At 39.5% G+C, this 14,491-nt stretch overlaps 1 protein-coding gene and 1 long non-coding RNA gene across 10 annotated transcripts in view; one reads left to right on the top strand and one right to left on the bottom strand.

Annotated features, from left to right (window-relative positions):
- The window catches only part of LOC119140792, a 265,391-nt gene that overhangs the window by 115,953 nt on the left and 134,947 nt on the right, over positions 1-14,491 (top strand). The window lies entirely within an intron of this gene.
- Positions 1-14,491, bottom strand: part of LOC119140778 (ceramide transfer protein-like) — a 99,204-nt gene that overhangs the window by 57,022 nt on the left and 27,691 nt on the right. For 8 of the 9 annotated variants that reach the window (XM_037372370.1, XM_037372369.1, XM_037372364.1 and 5 more), the window contains 3 exons: positions 3,273-3,380; positions 2,375-2,513; positions 1,299-1,382 (listed from right to left, as the gene is read on the bottom strand). In XM_037372370.1, coding sequence (XP_037228267.1) covers positions 1,299-1,382; positions 2,375-2,513; positions 3,273-3,380 — 331 coding nt within the window. The remainder of the gene's footprint in view (positions 1-1,298; positions 1,383-2,374; positions 2,514-3,272; positions 3,381-14,491) is intronic. The other variant, XM_037372366.1, reaches the window with a different exon arrangement.

Below are 14,491 nucleotides of genomic sequence, written 5' to 3' on the forward strand. Positions count from 1 at the left end.
TTTTAAAGACGACTTTTTCAGTTTTCTGAAGCTTTTTCTGACTTCATTCCTCAAAAACGTAGACTTATATATAAAATACGGTTAGTGGAACTGTGGACTTGCTTACAGGTGAGTGTTGCAAGCTTTCTTATCTTTACTGATAAGAAGCAAGAAAGTTTTATTCAAAACTTCAGTTATACACTACTTAACCTCTGAAATCAGCACTACAATTAATCTTTAACAGAGCAAGCACTTTACATTGAAAAAACATCTACTCATATCGTTAATTCTCTGGAAGTATACTGAAAGCTCCTTTATTTCCTTTCCTTGTAACAGTTCTGGCAATAATCTAGAAATAGCACTTAAATACAACAAGGAAATCTGCAATACATGGGGAATTAGAGCCAGTTAAAAAGACAGAAAAGGCTTATTTTGTATATATATTTTCCAGGTTCTTGAAGAAAGTGTCTACATTCTTAAAAATGCTTTTTGATAAGTACTTCTTTTGAAGATTCCATCAGTTTTGAAACTGTACTTCTTCAAAGTTTTCGGAACAGAAGTAAAAAATACTGAATTGTCAACAACTAGAGAATGTAAATACTAAAATAATTTCAGTCAGGAAACAAGAGAAAGCATAATAAGAATGCAAATAGGTTTTTAAATGCATACACAACTTCTGGCAGGACAGAAGCATCAGATTTCTAAAACAGCAAGACTTGCGTGAGTTCTTCACATTTACTGCATGGATGCAGTGAGTACAATGACTACAACCAGATAATTTAAAATAAGAATAAAAATAGGAATTCTGTTCTTCATAACACTGAAAAATACAGTTAAAAAGTGATAAAATTATGAGTGAGAATCAGTAACAATGTTGTCTTAACCATTATGTAGCCATAGAACATAGAAAAAACATAATGGAGCACACCTAACTGGAAAAGCATTGTGCTCTGCCACGCTGCTAAAGCAGACAATAGTTGCAAGAAAAACTGCAATTCCTTGTTACAAATCTCAGTTCCCAATGTTCAAATGATGCAGCTGTTTTAACAGAGTTTTGTAGTGGAAATTACTTTGGACACAGAATAGGAAATTCCAGTTTGACAGGCTTGCATTAATATTTGCATGAATTAAGAATAACTCAATTATCATTCCTTAGCTGCTTTTCATGATGATCTTCACGCAAATAGGAACTTCCTGTCACATACATTCAAATAACTATTCTTTTAATTTTCTGCTTAGAAAAGAGCATAAACACCCGTCTTGTTATTAGGCTTATCATACCACTCATGAATTTTCAGAGAAAAAGTTGACACACTTACATTTTTCCTTACTGCTGTTACTGTTATGTAAAAAATCCCCATCAGAACGCATTGTAGGGAAATCATCTTCATCATCTTCTACCACTGGGGGTGGGGAAGAGGGGGGAGAGTTATGGGAGTGAGAAAGCTTTCCCAGTTCTTTAGTGTGCAAGAAAGAATTAAGAGCATCTATCTTCATGGCTAAGCAGCATTTAACATTTTTTCCTATAAAAACAGTCATGAAGACTCCCCTGCTTTTTTTTTTTTTTTGGACCCAAGACCACTATCAACATTACCATCAGAAACCGTCAAGAGACTAATATTTGCTCAGTGTCAAAATTTAGCACTTGATTCAATGGTAAGAACATTATTATCTCAGTGTTACAACTGGATAAGCAGGGAGCCACAATTGAGCAACTAACTACTCTTTTACACTAGGAAGTTCTCAAAGAAGTAGAATGGTACTTATTTACTGTTTTCTTACTACCAAAAGCTTCAGGCTGCCAGAACACACACAGTGATAAATATAAATGCCTCAGGAGAGTGCATGAATAAGACGACAAGCTGTGCTCAGGGAAGAACAATTCAGAGATATGTAGACATCCACACCCGAGCTTACTAGAACTTCAAGTATGCACTCAGTGCTCTAGCTGCAGCCAATACATCTCAGGAGCATTCACTATAGCAAAGCCTTTGCCTTTTTTAAAGAATGTATTGTTCCTATCAAAACTAATATTCCGTTGTTGTTCAAAATAAAGGTAAGAGACACAGCAGTAAACTAACTTGAATTCATTTTATGGGGTAAACAATTATTGTTCTATAACATCAAATGCTTAAAAGAACATTTCTTTTATACAGTTGACAGCTACAGATTAATATTTAAGTTAAGCAGATTTTTATGGGAATCCAGCTTCTGAAGTGAAAATAGTTAGCACTGTTTATACAGAAATATCTATGATTGATCCCATTACTAAAGAGAAAATTTAAGATATGTATTTTATTTATATGGTATCAAATGCTATAGTAACTATTCAAATGCTATTACTGCATAAAAAGTCAAATTCTATGGAGATAAGAATTTTCAATTACAGTTTTACCTTTATCCCTCTGGAGTTCATCTTTGGAAACTGCATCTGCACAGGCATCAAAGTATCTCTGTAAAGTATCAACTTGTCTACACAAGATGTCTCTAAAGGTTTCCATTTCTGCAAGCTTCTCACATAAGCTATGGCCCTTCTGAAAATACAAGAGAAAAAAGGCTCACAAAAAAAAAAGAATTTCTGCAATTATGAAGACCAAATTCTTCAAGTACAGTAAAGACATTTCACATATCAGCAGCTATGAAATAGTGTTAGAACAACATAAGAAAATGTATAAAAGCATTTCTTAGTCATTTTGTCTCAATTTTTCCTCTTGACTGCATCTGCTACTTTAGACCATTCAATAAAAGCTTATTAAAAACAATCTTGCGTGCTACTGTTTTATACCTATTTGCCTGAAAACAGTCAGTTCTAGTTTAAGATCTTAGTTCTAATCTTTACTCCCCCCCCCTTTCCTGTGCTGCTCCTCTTCTGTTCTCCCAGAAGTACAGCCCAAAGTTCAAATGTTAAATAGTTATACACATGAAACAAGGAAAGCCATCATTTGTCAATCTGTATTAATCAAATTTGTTATGTCACAGAATCACCATTTCCTTTCATTTAGAAACCCTGACATTCTCAGAAGTACGCTAGGAAAGGTTAAGAAATCCTCCCACATTTTATTTTCTCGCCACTCAAAAATGACACCATAGTTTAAGAAGGGCAACTGCAGAGACATGAAAAAGCTTCCTGTACGATCTGTTCATCATCACATGTTGAATTACTAACACATAATAAACCAAATATTTGGTTATTTTTTCCTATAATTGTGTGAATAAGTCTTCACATAGCTTATTTCCTTTCCAGTTACGTGTATTATTTACACACCAATACTAAGAAAATGTTATCCACTAACCTTGAATGAAGAGGTGGAAGTTGCAGAGTATCCACTTGCTCCAGAAACAAGAGACACCATGGAACCATGGCGTCGTAAACTTGACTCTGATCCATAGCCAGATTCAGTCTAAAAACCAAACCGCACACAAAACTAAAATACTGAGGCTTTTAATAAAAAAAGAAATCATGAAAGCAAGTTTAATTTTGTTTCCTCTAAAACCAGCCCATTTGTTTCTTGTCAGGAAGCAGCAGGGGCTTAATAACACAGATTGTGTCTGCAAGTTTAAGATGTTGATGTAGAATCAGTAAAGTTACTATGAATCTATTTTTTGTTACCATAATGATCTAGGAAGAAGTAATCTGAAACTTATTAGTGCCCCCAAAAGAGCAAGACAACACATATGTAAGGGTTCAAAAAAAGGGGTAATTTTTCCATTTTGTTATATGTAATCCCTACCAAGCAATTTTCACATAGCATTCAGAAAACCTACCATAGTCTACAATTAATTAAGGTATTAATATGATTCAGTTTGAAAACCACCAGACTCAATTAATCCTTCCAATCATTCAAATAGTGCCATTTTAGTTTTAAAAGCAACAAAATAAGTAGAGATCGTAGAAAAAACATAATTATTGCTATGAATTTCTTTTGCTTGTTCCAGACTTTAGTAATATTCTTTATATTATACTGAAATTATTTTTGACAAAGAACAAAATTCTACATAAAACAAGGAGAGATACTATTGTCTTCTCCCTCTTGCTTTCAGTAACTATTTAAATAATGCAAAAAATTAAAAACATATTGATTAAAATAGCATTAAAAAGATCTAAAAATATTAAGTTTGACAAGTGTCCTCACAAGTGAAACAGAAGCAGATACAGAGGAATTGGAAGAAAAATATTTCCCTAAAGGTTAAAGTAAAATGGCCTGTGCATAGCAAAGAAGAAAAACCCTGAAACAAAGTATTACAGTATCGAAAAGTCTCATTTCCTAACTATTGTACCAATTAGTCTTTATAGTATGAACTTTCTTAGGATATATAGTTTACATTGTATACTGCATAGTCATGGTTAAAGTAAGCATGACTAAAGGACCCCAGCTCATTGCAATGACAGCCCCCACCCTGAAGAATAAAGGATACCTCCAGACTATCAAGATAACACTAGTATTCTAGATCCTCTATCACCTCTGTGAAACCCTCCAATTATCTGGCATCATAGACTGTAGCAAGACTGACTCCAGGGACATCTATATCAATAAAGAAGCAGATGGATGATGATGCCATAAAATTATGGTTACTTTGCAAAACAGTAGTATGCCTGTGTTCAGTAATGACTGGTCAAATCATGTTGCATCCGAACGCTTGAAATGTATAAGAAACGTGTAAAATTGCATTTCATGTGCGTCAATTTGAACGGGACACCTTGTTATAGATTTGCTAATAAGTTAAGATTGATTGACTTTATTTGATTGATTATTTGATTTTATAAAATCAATTATGTAATAGAAATATAGAAGGATAAGAAATATATTTTAATGAAACTTATATAGTAAAAGCTGCTATAAGAATCCTCTGTACAGCCCCGTACCAAGGCCGGAGGAATTGGCCAGAATCACCTAGTAGGAATGTTTAGAACTTAGATAACAGACTTAAGATTTGAGATGATTGTTTATATGTAACCTAGGAAAATGTACTAATATGTCAAAATGAGAATTAATGTGAACTGGGGAAAGTCGAGTGAAGCAACCCATAGTTGACGGTCAAGAAACAGTTACCTTAAGTGAAAGGTAATTCCGGCAGGGGGAGATCGGGACCACAGACTCATATACCACCTACCCAAATCGTACCCCAGACCCATTTCTGGACCTTTCTAAGCTTTACTGCGCAAAATTGGATATGGGAGGAGAGTATGTTAATGATTTTTGGGAAATACTATGTTTATGCATGAATACTTAATGAATATGTATGAATAAGTTCTATATATGGTGCATGATTTTGAAGCTCAGTGTGCGTTGATCGTGAGAGGACTCACTCACACACCCGGCCGTTAATAAAGAAGTGTCTGCTTATCTACATCACATTGGTGTCGATAAGTTCTTCATTCCGAGATTTCGGTAACAACCTCGTGAGCATGAATAAAGAATTACTCTTGAAATTCTATACTTTGCGTCCTAGCCTCTGTCAGCATAGGCTAGTTGCAAAGGTTTTGTGACAACAGAAACAGATGGTTAAGAATAATATCTGAAATACTGTTAATAGATGAATTTGATCAAGTAGAGAACATTGTGAAGGATCTTTGACAGGAATAAGAAATTGTAGTGGCAGAGAAATTCATTTGGGGCAGGGAGAAGGGGAGACAGACCAAATGATATGGAACAAGCAAGAAGCAACAATGAAATTCTAGCTGTTGTACTTCTGCGGAAGAACTGAAAACAGCACAGGCTTTGGGAAAGCAGGAAAGCGCTGATAAATTAAGATGCAAATTAAAGAGAATTAAAAGCAAGGAGAAAGGACAAAGTTAAAGCTGGCTGACAGGAGAATTTGGACAACACTGCAAGTGTGCAGGACAAAGTATGTATGTTTGGGTTACAAAGAAGAAGTGGCAGAGAGACACAGTTTTGGAGAAATGAAGGTGTTACAGAATTGCTAATAAGTTAGAATTAATTGACTTTATTTGATTTTATAAAATGATTTTAATAGAAATAGAGAGGAATAAGAAATATATTTTAATGAAACTTGTAGTTGCACAGCAGAAGCTGCTATGAAATCCTCTGTACAGCCCTGTACCAAGGCCAGAAGAATGGGCTAGAATCATTGAATAGGAATGTTTAGAATTTAGGTAATAAATTTGAGATTTTAGATAATAGTCAGTTACAGATTTCTTTGTATTTGACTAGTCTTTTGTATGTAGAAAGTGTATTGAGATGTCAAAATATAGAATTAATGGGAACTGGGGAGAGTCGACTGGAACAACTCGTAGTTACCTGCCAAGAAACCGTGAACTTTAGTAAAAGGTAATTCCGGCAGGGGGAGATCGCGACCACCGACTCATATACCACCTACCCAAATCGCACCCTAGACCCATTTCTAGACCTTTCTAAGCTTTACTGCGCAAAATCGGATATGGGAGGAGAGTATGTTAATGATTTTTGGGAAATACTATGTTTATGCATGAATACTTAATGAATATGTATGAATAAGTTCTATATATGGTGTATGATTTTGAAGCTCAGTGTGCGTTGATCGTGAGAGGACTCACGCACCCGGCCGTCAATAAAGAAGTGTCTGCTTATCTGCATCACATTGGTGTCGATAAGTTCTTCATTCCGAGATTTCAGTAACAAAGGTATGACTGAAAAGAAAAATGTGAGCATAGGTGTCAAGTTTGCTTAAATCTCTTTACATGATCCTCCTCAACCAAGGGAAAGTCTTCCTTTGTCCAGGCTTCCTTTCTTGTTTCCAGGGTCTGGGAAACTGGAGGGCCAGCCTTGACAGTGAAGACTGAAGCAAAGGCGGCATTCAGTAACTCCGCCTCCTCTGTGTCCTTCATCACCAGGGCACCCACCTCATTCAGCAGCAGGCCCACATTTTCCCTAGTCTTCCTTTTCCTGCTGACATACTTGAAGAAGCCCTTCTTCTTGTCCTTGATCTCCCTCACCAGATTGAATTTTAAACAGACCTTAGCCTTCCTCATTGCCTCCCTGCATGTTCTGACCATGTCCCTATATTCCTCCCAAGTGGCCTGTCCCTTTTTCCACATCCTGTAAACTTCCTTCTTCTGTTTGAGGTTTGCCAGAAGCTCCTTCCTCATCTATGCAGGCCTCCTGCCCCCTTTGCTTGATTTCTTACTCATGGGGATGCACCTATCTTGAGTTCAGAAGCAACGCTTGATTAGCCAGCTCTCTTGGAGCCCTGCCACTTTCTACGGCCCTAACCCATGGGCTTCCTCCAAGTAGGTCCTTGAAGAGGCCAAAGTTAGCTCTCCTGAAGTCCAGGGCTGCAATCCTACTTGTTGCCCTGCTTCATCCATGCAGGATCCTGAACTCCACCATCTCATGGTCACTGCAGCCAAGGCTGCCCCCAACCTTCACATCCCCAACCAGCCCTTCTTTGTTTGTGACTACAAGGTCCAGGAGCACACTTTGCCTCATTGGGTCCTCCACCACCTCCATCAAAAAGTTATCATCAGCACTCTGCAGGAACCTCCTGGACTGTGTGCACCTAGCTGTGTTGCCTTTCCAGCAGATATCAGGGTGGATGAAGGCCCCCATGAAAACCAGGGCCTGTGACTGTGATGCTACCTCCAGTTGCCTGTAGAAAGTATCATCAACTTCCTCTTCCTGATCAGGTGGCCTGTAGCAAACACCCACAACAGTGTCCCCCATGATGGCCTGCCCCTTAATCGTTACCCGTAAGCTCTCCACTCATTCTGCATCCACCCCTAGGGAGAGCTCAATACATTCCAGTTGCTCCCTCACATAAAGAGCAACTCCACCACCTCTCCTTGCTGGCCTGTCTTTCCTAAAAAGTACATTGCCATCCACAACAGCATTCCAGTCATGCAAGCTATCCCACCACGTCTCTGTAGTTGCAATGATATCATGGCCCTGCAACCACACTCAGATCTCTCATTATTCCTGTTTATTCCCCATGCTGCATGCGTTTTTGTACAGGCAATTCAGAGAGGTAATCGAGCATGCAGGTTTCCCAGGAGGGGTGCAAATGGATCCAACATAGCCATGTGTACCATTGAGGTGGCTGGCCTTCTGGTACTCATCTTGGGAGGCAGATAAGGAACATTTGTTGCTGCTCTTGTTGGTCTGGCTTATTCCCCAGTTGGATGCAATGGCATGAGCATTGCCACTTTGGACCCCGCCCCCGAGTCCTTCAGTTTAAAGCCCACCTCACCAAGCTGGCCAGCCTCCTGGCCAAAGATTCCCTTGCCTCTTCTAGACAGGTGGATTCCACCCCTCCCTAACAGGCTATAGTCAAAGAATGTCGTGTTGTCATTGAAGCCAAAACCCTCACAACAGCACCATCCACAAAGCCAGAAGTTGATGTGCATTATACATCTATTTCTGGCTGCACCCTTTCCTCTTACTGGTAAAATGGAAATGAAAATAACTTGGGCACCAAAACTTGTCACTTGCATTCCCAGGGCTTTTTAGTCTTCCTTGTTTCTGCTCAGGTTCTGGCTTGCAGTGTCATTCATGCCTGTGTGAAACAGTAGCAATGGATAGTAGTCCGTACTCTTAACAAGTTGTGGCACCCTCTCAGTAACATCTCAGATCTTAACTCCTGGAAGGCGGCATACATCTCATGACTTCCTGTCAGGCCAGAATATGGGCACCTCAGTGCCACTTAACAGAGAGTTGCCCACTACAAGCACTCAACATTTCTTTTTGTTTTAACCATGGTGTGCTGCTAGCATAGTTTCTCCTTGCAGACCTTGCTCATGGGTATCTATAGCTGTTAAGAGTTTCATATCTGTTTGTGGTTGTGATGCAGGATGGTGGAGACTGAAAGAGTCCTGCTTTTGTGGGTTACTAGGGTCCAAGGTGCTTCACTCTCTGTGGTGTCTGCTATAGGTGGTTTCAGAACCACGCTCCTATCTCCATCTCTGCCCCTCTAATACTGCATAGTCTTTTAACTGTTTCCTGCAACTCAGCCACCTATCATAACAGATCATAACTAGGTTCTAACTAGGCATAACTTTATAACTAGGCAGGTACTGACCTTTTCTCCAGGAGAAAGGTCTGGGCACTCATTACAACCTATCATATGTACTGAAGTCTCCTTCCTTACCAGTTCTGTCTGGGTGGAAGCATCAGACATCACAGGGGCTGCTTCTTACAGATAAATATCTACTCAGTATCTTTAATGAAACATTTAAGTAGAAGAAAGGATTCCTGCTTAAACACAAACTATTTCCTCATTTGCCCCACTGATAGTCTTATCACTTCGACTTTTACCTCTGTATTGAGTTTGTGTGCCAAGGCTTTGGTAGCAGGGGAGCTGCAGGGGTGGCTTCTGTGAGAAGATGCCAGAAGCTGCCCCCATGTCCAATGGAGCCAATGCCAGTCAGCTCCAAGACATACCAGCCAGTGACCAAGGCCAAGCTGATCAGCAACAGTGGTAGTGCCTCTGTGATAATGTATTTAAGAAGGGAGAAAAACTGCTGTGCAACAGCAGCCAGAGGAGAGGAGTGAGACTATGTGAGAGCAACAACTCTGCAGACACCAAGTTCAGTGAAGAAGGAGGGGGAGGAGGTGCTCCAGGCACCAGAGCAGAGATTCCCCTGCAGCCCATGGTAAAGAGCATGGTGAGGCAGGCTGTCCCCCTGAAGCCCATGGAGGTTAACTGTGGAGCAGATATCCACCTACAGCCCATAGAGGACCCCACACTGGAGCAGGTGGATGCACCTGAAGGAGGCTGTGACCCTGTGGAGAGCCTGTGCTGTAGCAGGCTCCTGGCAGGACCTGTGGAAAGAGGAGCCCATGCTGAAACAGGTTTGTTGCCAGGACCTGTGACCCTGTGGAGGACCCACGCTGGAGTAGTCTGTCCCTGAAGGACTGCACCCTGTGGAAAGGGCCCATATACTGGAGCAGTTCTTGGAGGACTGTCTCCCATGGGTTGGACTCCACACTGGAGCAGTGGAAGAAAGTGAGAAGGAAGGAGCAGCAGAGACAATGTATAATTAGCTGACTGCAACCCCCATTCCCCATCCCCCTGCACCACTCAGACACGGGGGAAAGGAGGTAGAAAAATCAGGAGTGAAGTTGAGCCCAGGAAGAAGGGAGGTGTGGGAGGAAGGCGTTTTAAGTTTTGGTTTTATTTCTCATTACCCTACTCTGACTTTTGACTGGTAATAAATTAATTTTCCCAAGTCGAGTCTGTTTTGACCATGATGGTAATTGCTGAATGATCTCCCTGTCTTTACCTCAACCCATGAGCCTTTTATTATATTTTTTTTCTCCTCCATCCAGTTGAGGAGGGGAGTGACAGAGCAGCTTGGTGGGCACCTGACATCCTGTCAAGGTCAACCCACCACACCCTCCTTCAGTTCAGGGAAATTAACAAGCATTTTAGAAGCTATACTTGAGACACATTTTATCTGGTATTGAGGTATCTGAATGCTGACAAGAAAAAGGCTCGTGCAAGGATGTTAAAGAGCAGCAAATGCTAAGTTTTTATACTTGAACATTAGATGTTTTACATCTCAGTTACTAGCTACTTTGGTGTTACTAAGCAGCAAGTTCTTCTAAGTCTTCTCATACTCAAATTGATATAAAGTTCATTTTAAACCAGTGTTTTCTCTGTTCAGAACACAATGAAAGTCAAAGTTTCAGCCTGTCTTTCATACTCTAAAGATAAACCAGCTTGTGACATGCTACAGTAAATCTCAAACATACTTTTGTTAGCAAACAGCTTAAGCAGCCTACCAGAACTACCTACCCACTCAGTAAGCAAAGAGCTTAAACAAAATAAACCCAGTACTTCATATAGCAATAGACTCAAGTTAATCAAAATGACTGCTTAGTACAGGAAATAGTTTAGTCTCTTTTATTAAAATTATTGTGTATCAGTTCAAGAACCTAGTTATGAAACAAAAATCAATTTTTATCTTATAACAATAGCTTGTCAAGGAACTTTTACTTGAGTTATGGTAATCTGACCAGGAATGTTCCTTCAAAAATTTTCTGAGTAAGCAGATAAAAATCTGAAATTTTCATTGAAATATATTTTGCCTCATAGTAGTCCAACTTCTATTCTCAATCAAGTGTTTAGATACAAAGCTTCCACAAGAGCTGAAGAAAAATTAAAGGATCAGTGAAAATCTACTGAAAATTAAGAACATTGAAGTCTTCATACAAATTCAAAGAAAACTGGAAAGAACTTCCAGCCTCCAAGAAAATATATTTTTCAGATCCTATCAATGGTATTCAGCAGTACATCTTTTCTTACAAAGACACATATAAATTATAGGAAAATACAGCACTAACCACCCAATTTGGAAAATATCTTATTGAAACAAGACATTTGGAGGCATTTTCTCTAAGAAAGATTAATGAAAATCAGACTGAAAACTAGATTTACACATTTCTGGTTTATGTTTAGTTACATCAAACACCTATTTATGTGCATACAGCACTTTTCCAAGGCTTCTGGTGCTGATTCCTATTTATTTTAGCAGGAACAGTTAGCAGTAACAGATGCACCTCCAGTGGAATTATCCAAGAAACCTCTCATTGCACTCAAATGTGAAGACAGATCTGGTACAAATTATTATTTTTTTAAAACCACCAAATTCCTGCAAACTATGAAAGTTTAAACTGTCCAAACCAAAATAAATATTCAAAGCAGCCTTTTTTCAAGTGGAAAACCTGCATAATTAATCAAGCTTTTCCACAAAAGGAGGTCATTTTTGGAATGCTAGAAGTCACGCTCATTAATGATCTGAAAAGGAGGTTGAATAAGGTGACTTAAGTTTACCGAAAATACCAAACTGAAAAATAAAAATCAGACATCTCATGATAATGGCTGACAAGTAAAGCAGGAAAAGAAAATTTAGTGGTGATGCATGCAAGATTTTGGGTTGTTTTTTTTTTGCAAGTGACACAGAAAAAATTCCAAATTTACACATACATTGGCAAACTATTACCACCCAATACTTCCATATTATAAATAGGTGGTTCCAGAATTTTTCCAGCTCAGAACTTGGCAACAGTTAAGGACAGCCTTAGAAGAAGGAAAGAACAGCATGAGAAAGACTCCCCTTTGAGGTCATGCAGAGTTCAAGAACAGGATACAGGTATTTTCCTTGTTCTTTCCTTTATGGTAGCATGCAATGACCCAGCCTGCATTTCTGCTCAGCCAGACTTCCAGTTAAGTTGTACAGTTCACTAGCTAAATCATTCACCAACCTAACTTCAGCCCAGGGTTAAATTCCACAACCCCGTCACCCCATGCAAGACCCCCATGTATGTAAAGCAGTTTTTGAAATGCCAGCTCTACAGATGTGTAACATGGCAACTTATTCAGTGTATCCTCTTAAGACAGTTCTGAGGTACAGCAAGAGTAAAAAAAAAATTGCAGTATTTTTATCTCAAAAACACTCCATGATTAACTTAATATTTTTTCACTGGACTACAGAAAAGAATCCTGGTTTTGAAACTTGATTTTCTATGTTTTAATGTTACCTCTGTATCAAAGTTAATGCAAAATGCCAAACTATAAATGGAATAATACTATAATTGAAATAGATTCATTTTTAAGAGGACCATTACCAAAAGACACCACTTTAAATATAAAGACCATCTAATGCTGATTGTAAGGACTGTACAATAAAAAGTGAACATTCCTAATTACATATAGTAATTATATAAACAATACTTCTAGAAAATCAAGGTAAAAATATGTACCTACTTGGATATCACTTTTACTTGCTTTTCCTCTAACACATATGATTTATTCTACAAGGAATTAAGGGATATCTCTAGATCAGCCGCTGTTGTCCTTATAGGCGATTTTAACTTCCCAGACATCAACTGGGAATAACATACAGCAGGCACAAACAAGTCCAGGAAATTCCAGAAGCACACTGAAGATAACTTCTCGGTGCAGGTACTAAGGGAGCCAACAAGGGAAAGGTGCCCTTCTACATCTATCTGTTGCTTGTAAACAGAGAGGGACTCATGGGCAAAGGGGTGATTGGTGGCTGTCTTGGTCACAGTGACCATGAAGTAGTTGTTTTTCATATTGTTAGCGATAGGAAAAAAACTGCCAGCAAAACTTGGACCCCAGTTATGGGAAGAGCAGCATTTGGGCTGCTGAAGGAGCTAGTTAGTAAAGTCCCCTGGGAACTTGCTTTTGAAGGTATTGGGGTCCATGAATGCTGGTCACTTTTTAAAAGCCATCTCTTAAGAGCACAGGAGCAGGCAATTCCAAAGTGTGGGAAGTCAAGCAAGCAGGGAAGAAGGCTGGCTTGGCTGCACAGGGATCTCCTAGAATTTAGGTGGAAAAGGAAAGTGTACAGACATTGGAAACAAGGACAGGCAAGGACTACAGAGACTGTAGTAGCCACTGTAGGGAGAAAATTGGTGTGGCCAAAGCTCAATTAGAGTTCAAGCTGGACAGCACTGTGAAGGACATCAAAAAAGGGCTTTTTTAAAATATGTTAACAGCAAAAGGAAGATCAGAGATAACATTGGTCCATTACTTGATGAGGTTGGTCACCTCACAAATAGGGACATAGGCAGAGATGTTTAATGCCTTCTTCGCCTTTGTCTTTAACACCAGTGATGATGGGCCCTGGGACCCCCGGAGCCCTGTGTTGGAAGATGGTGACTGGAGGGATGATAAACTCCCAGCTGATTCTGAACTTGTTTGAGACTTGCTGCTCCAGCTGGATGTGCATAAGTCTATGGGGCCCGATGGGATTCATCCCAGGGTACTGAAGTAATTGGCTGATGTCATTGCAGGGCCTCTCTCCGTTATTTTTCAATGGTTTTGGGAGTCTGGAGAGGTCCCAATCAACTGAAAGCTGGCAAATATTGCCCCAATTTTCAAGAAGGGTAAGAAGGAAGACCCTGGTAATTACAGGCCTGTCAGTCTCACTTCAGTGCCTGGTAAAATTATGGAGAAGATTATTCTGGGAGTTAGTGAAAAACACTTGAGAGACAATGCAGGCATTGGTCAAAGGCAACACAGGTTCATGAGGGGAAGGTCCTGTTTAACCAACTTAATTTCCTTTTATGACAAGGTCACCCATCAAGTTGACCAAGGGAAGCCAGTAGATGTATTGGGTTTAGATTTTAGCAAAGTTTTTGATACTGTCTCTCACAGTATCCTTCTGGACAAAGTGTCCAGCACACAGCTAGACAAGTCCATAATACAGTGGGGGAACAATTGGCTGATGGGTTGTGCTCAAAGAGTTATAGTAAATGGGTTTACATCAGGCTGATAACCAGTCACCAGTGGGGTTTCCCCAGGGCTCAATTTTTAGGGCCACTGCTCTTTAATGCTTTTATAAATTAACTGGATGCAGGAATCAAATGTACATTAAGTAAGTTTGCCAATGACACTAAACTAGGAGGAGCTGTGGTCTCCCTCAAGGGTAGAAAGGCCTTAGAGAGAGAGCTGGATAGACTAGAGAGCTGGGCAATCACCAACCGTGTGAAATTTAACAAGAGCAAGTGCTGGATTCTCCACTTGGGATGGGGTAATCCTAGTTATG

Source organism: Falco rusticolus, chromosome W (genome assembly GCF_015220075.1).
Source record: "Falco rusticolus isolate bFalRus1 chromosome W, bFalRus1.pri, whole genome shotgun sequence".
Taxonomy (NCBI): Eukaryota; Metazoa; Chordata; class Aves; order Falconiformes; family Falconidae; genus Falco; species Falco rusticolus.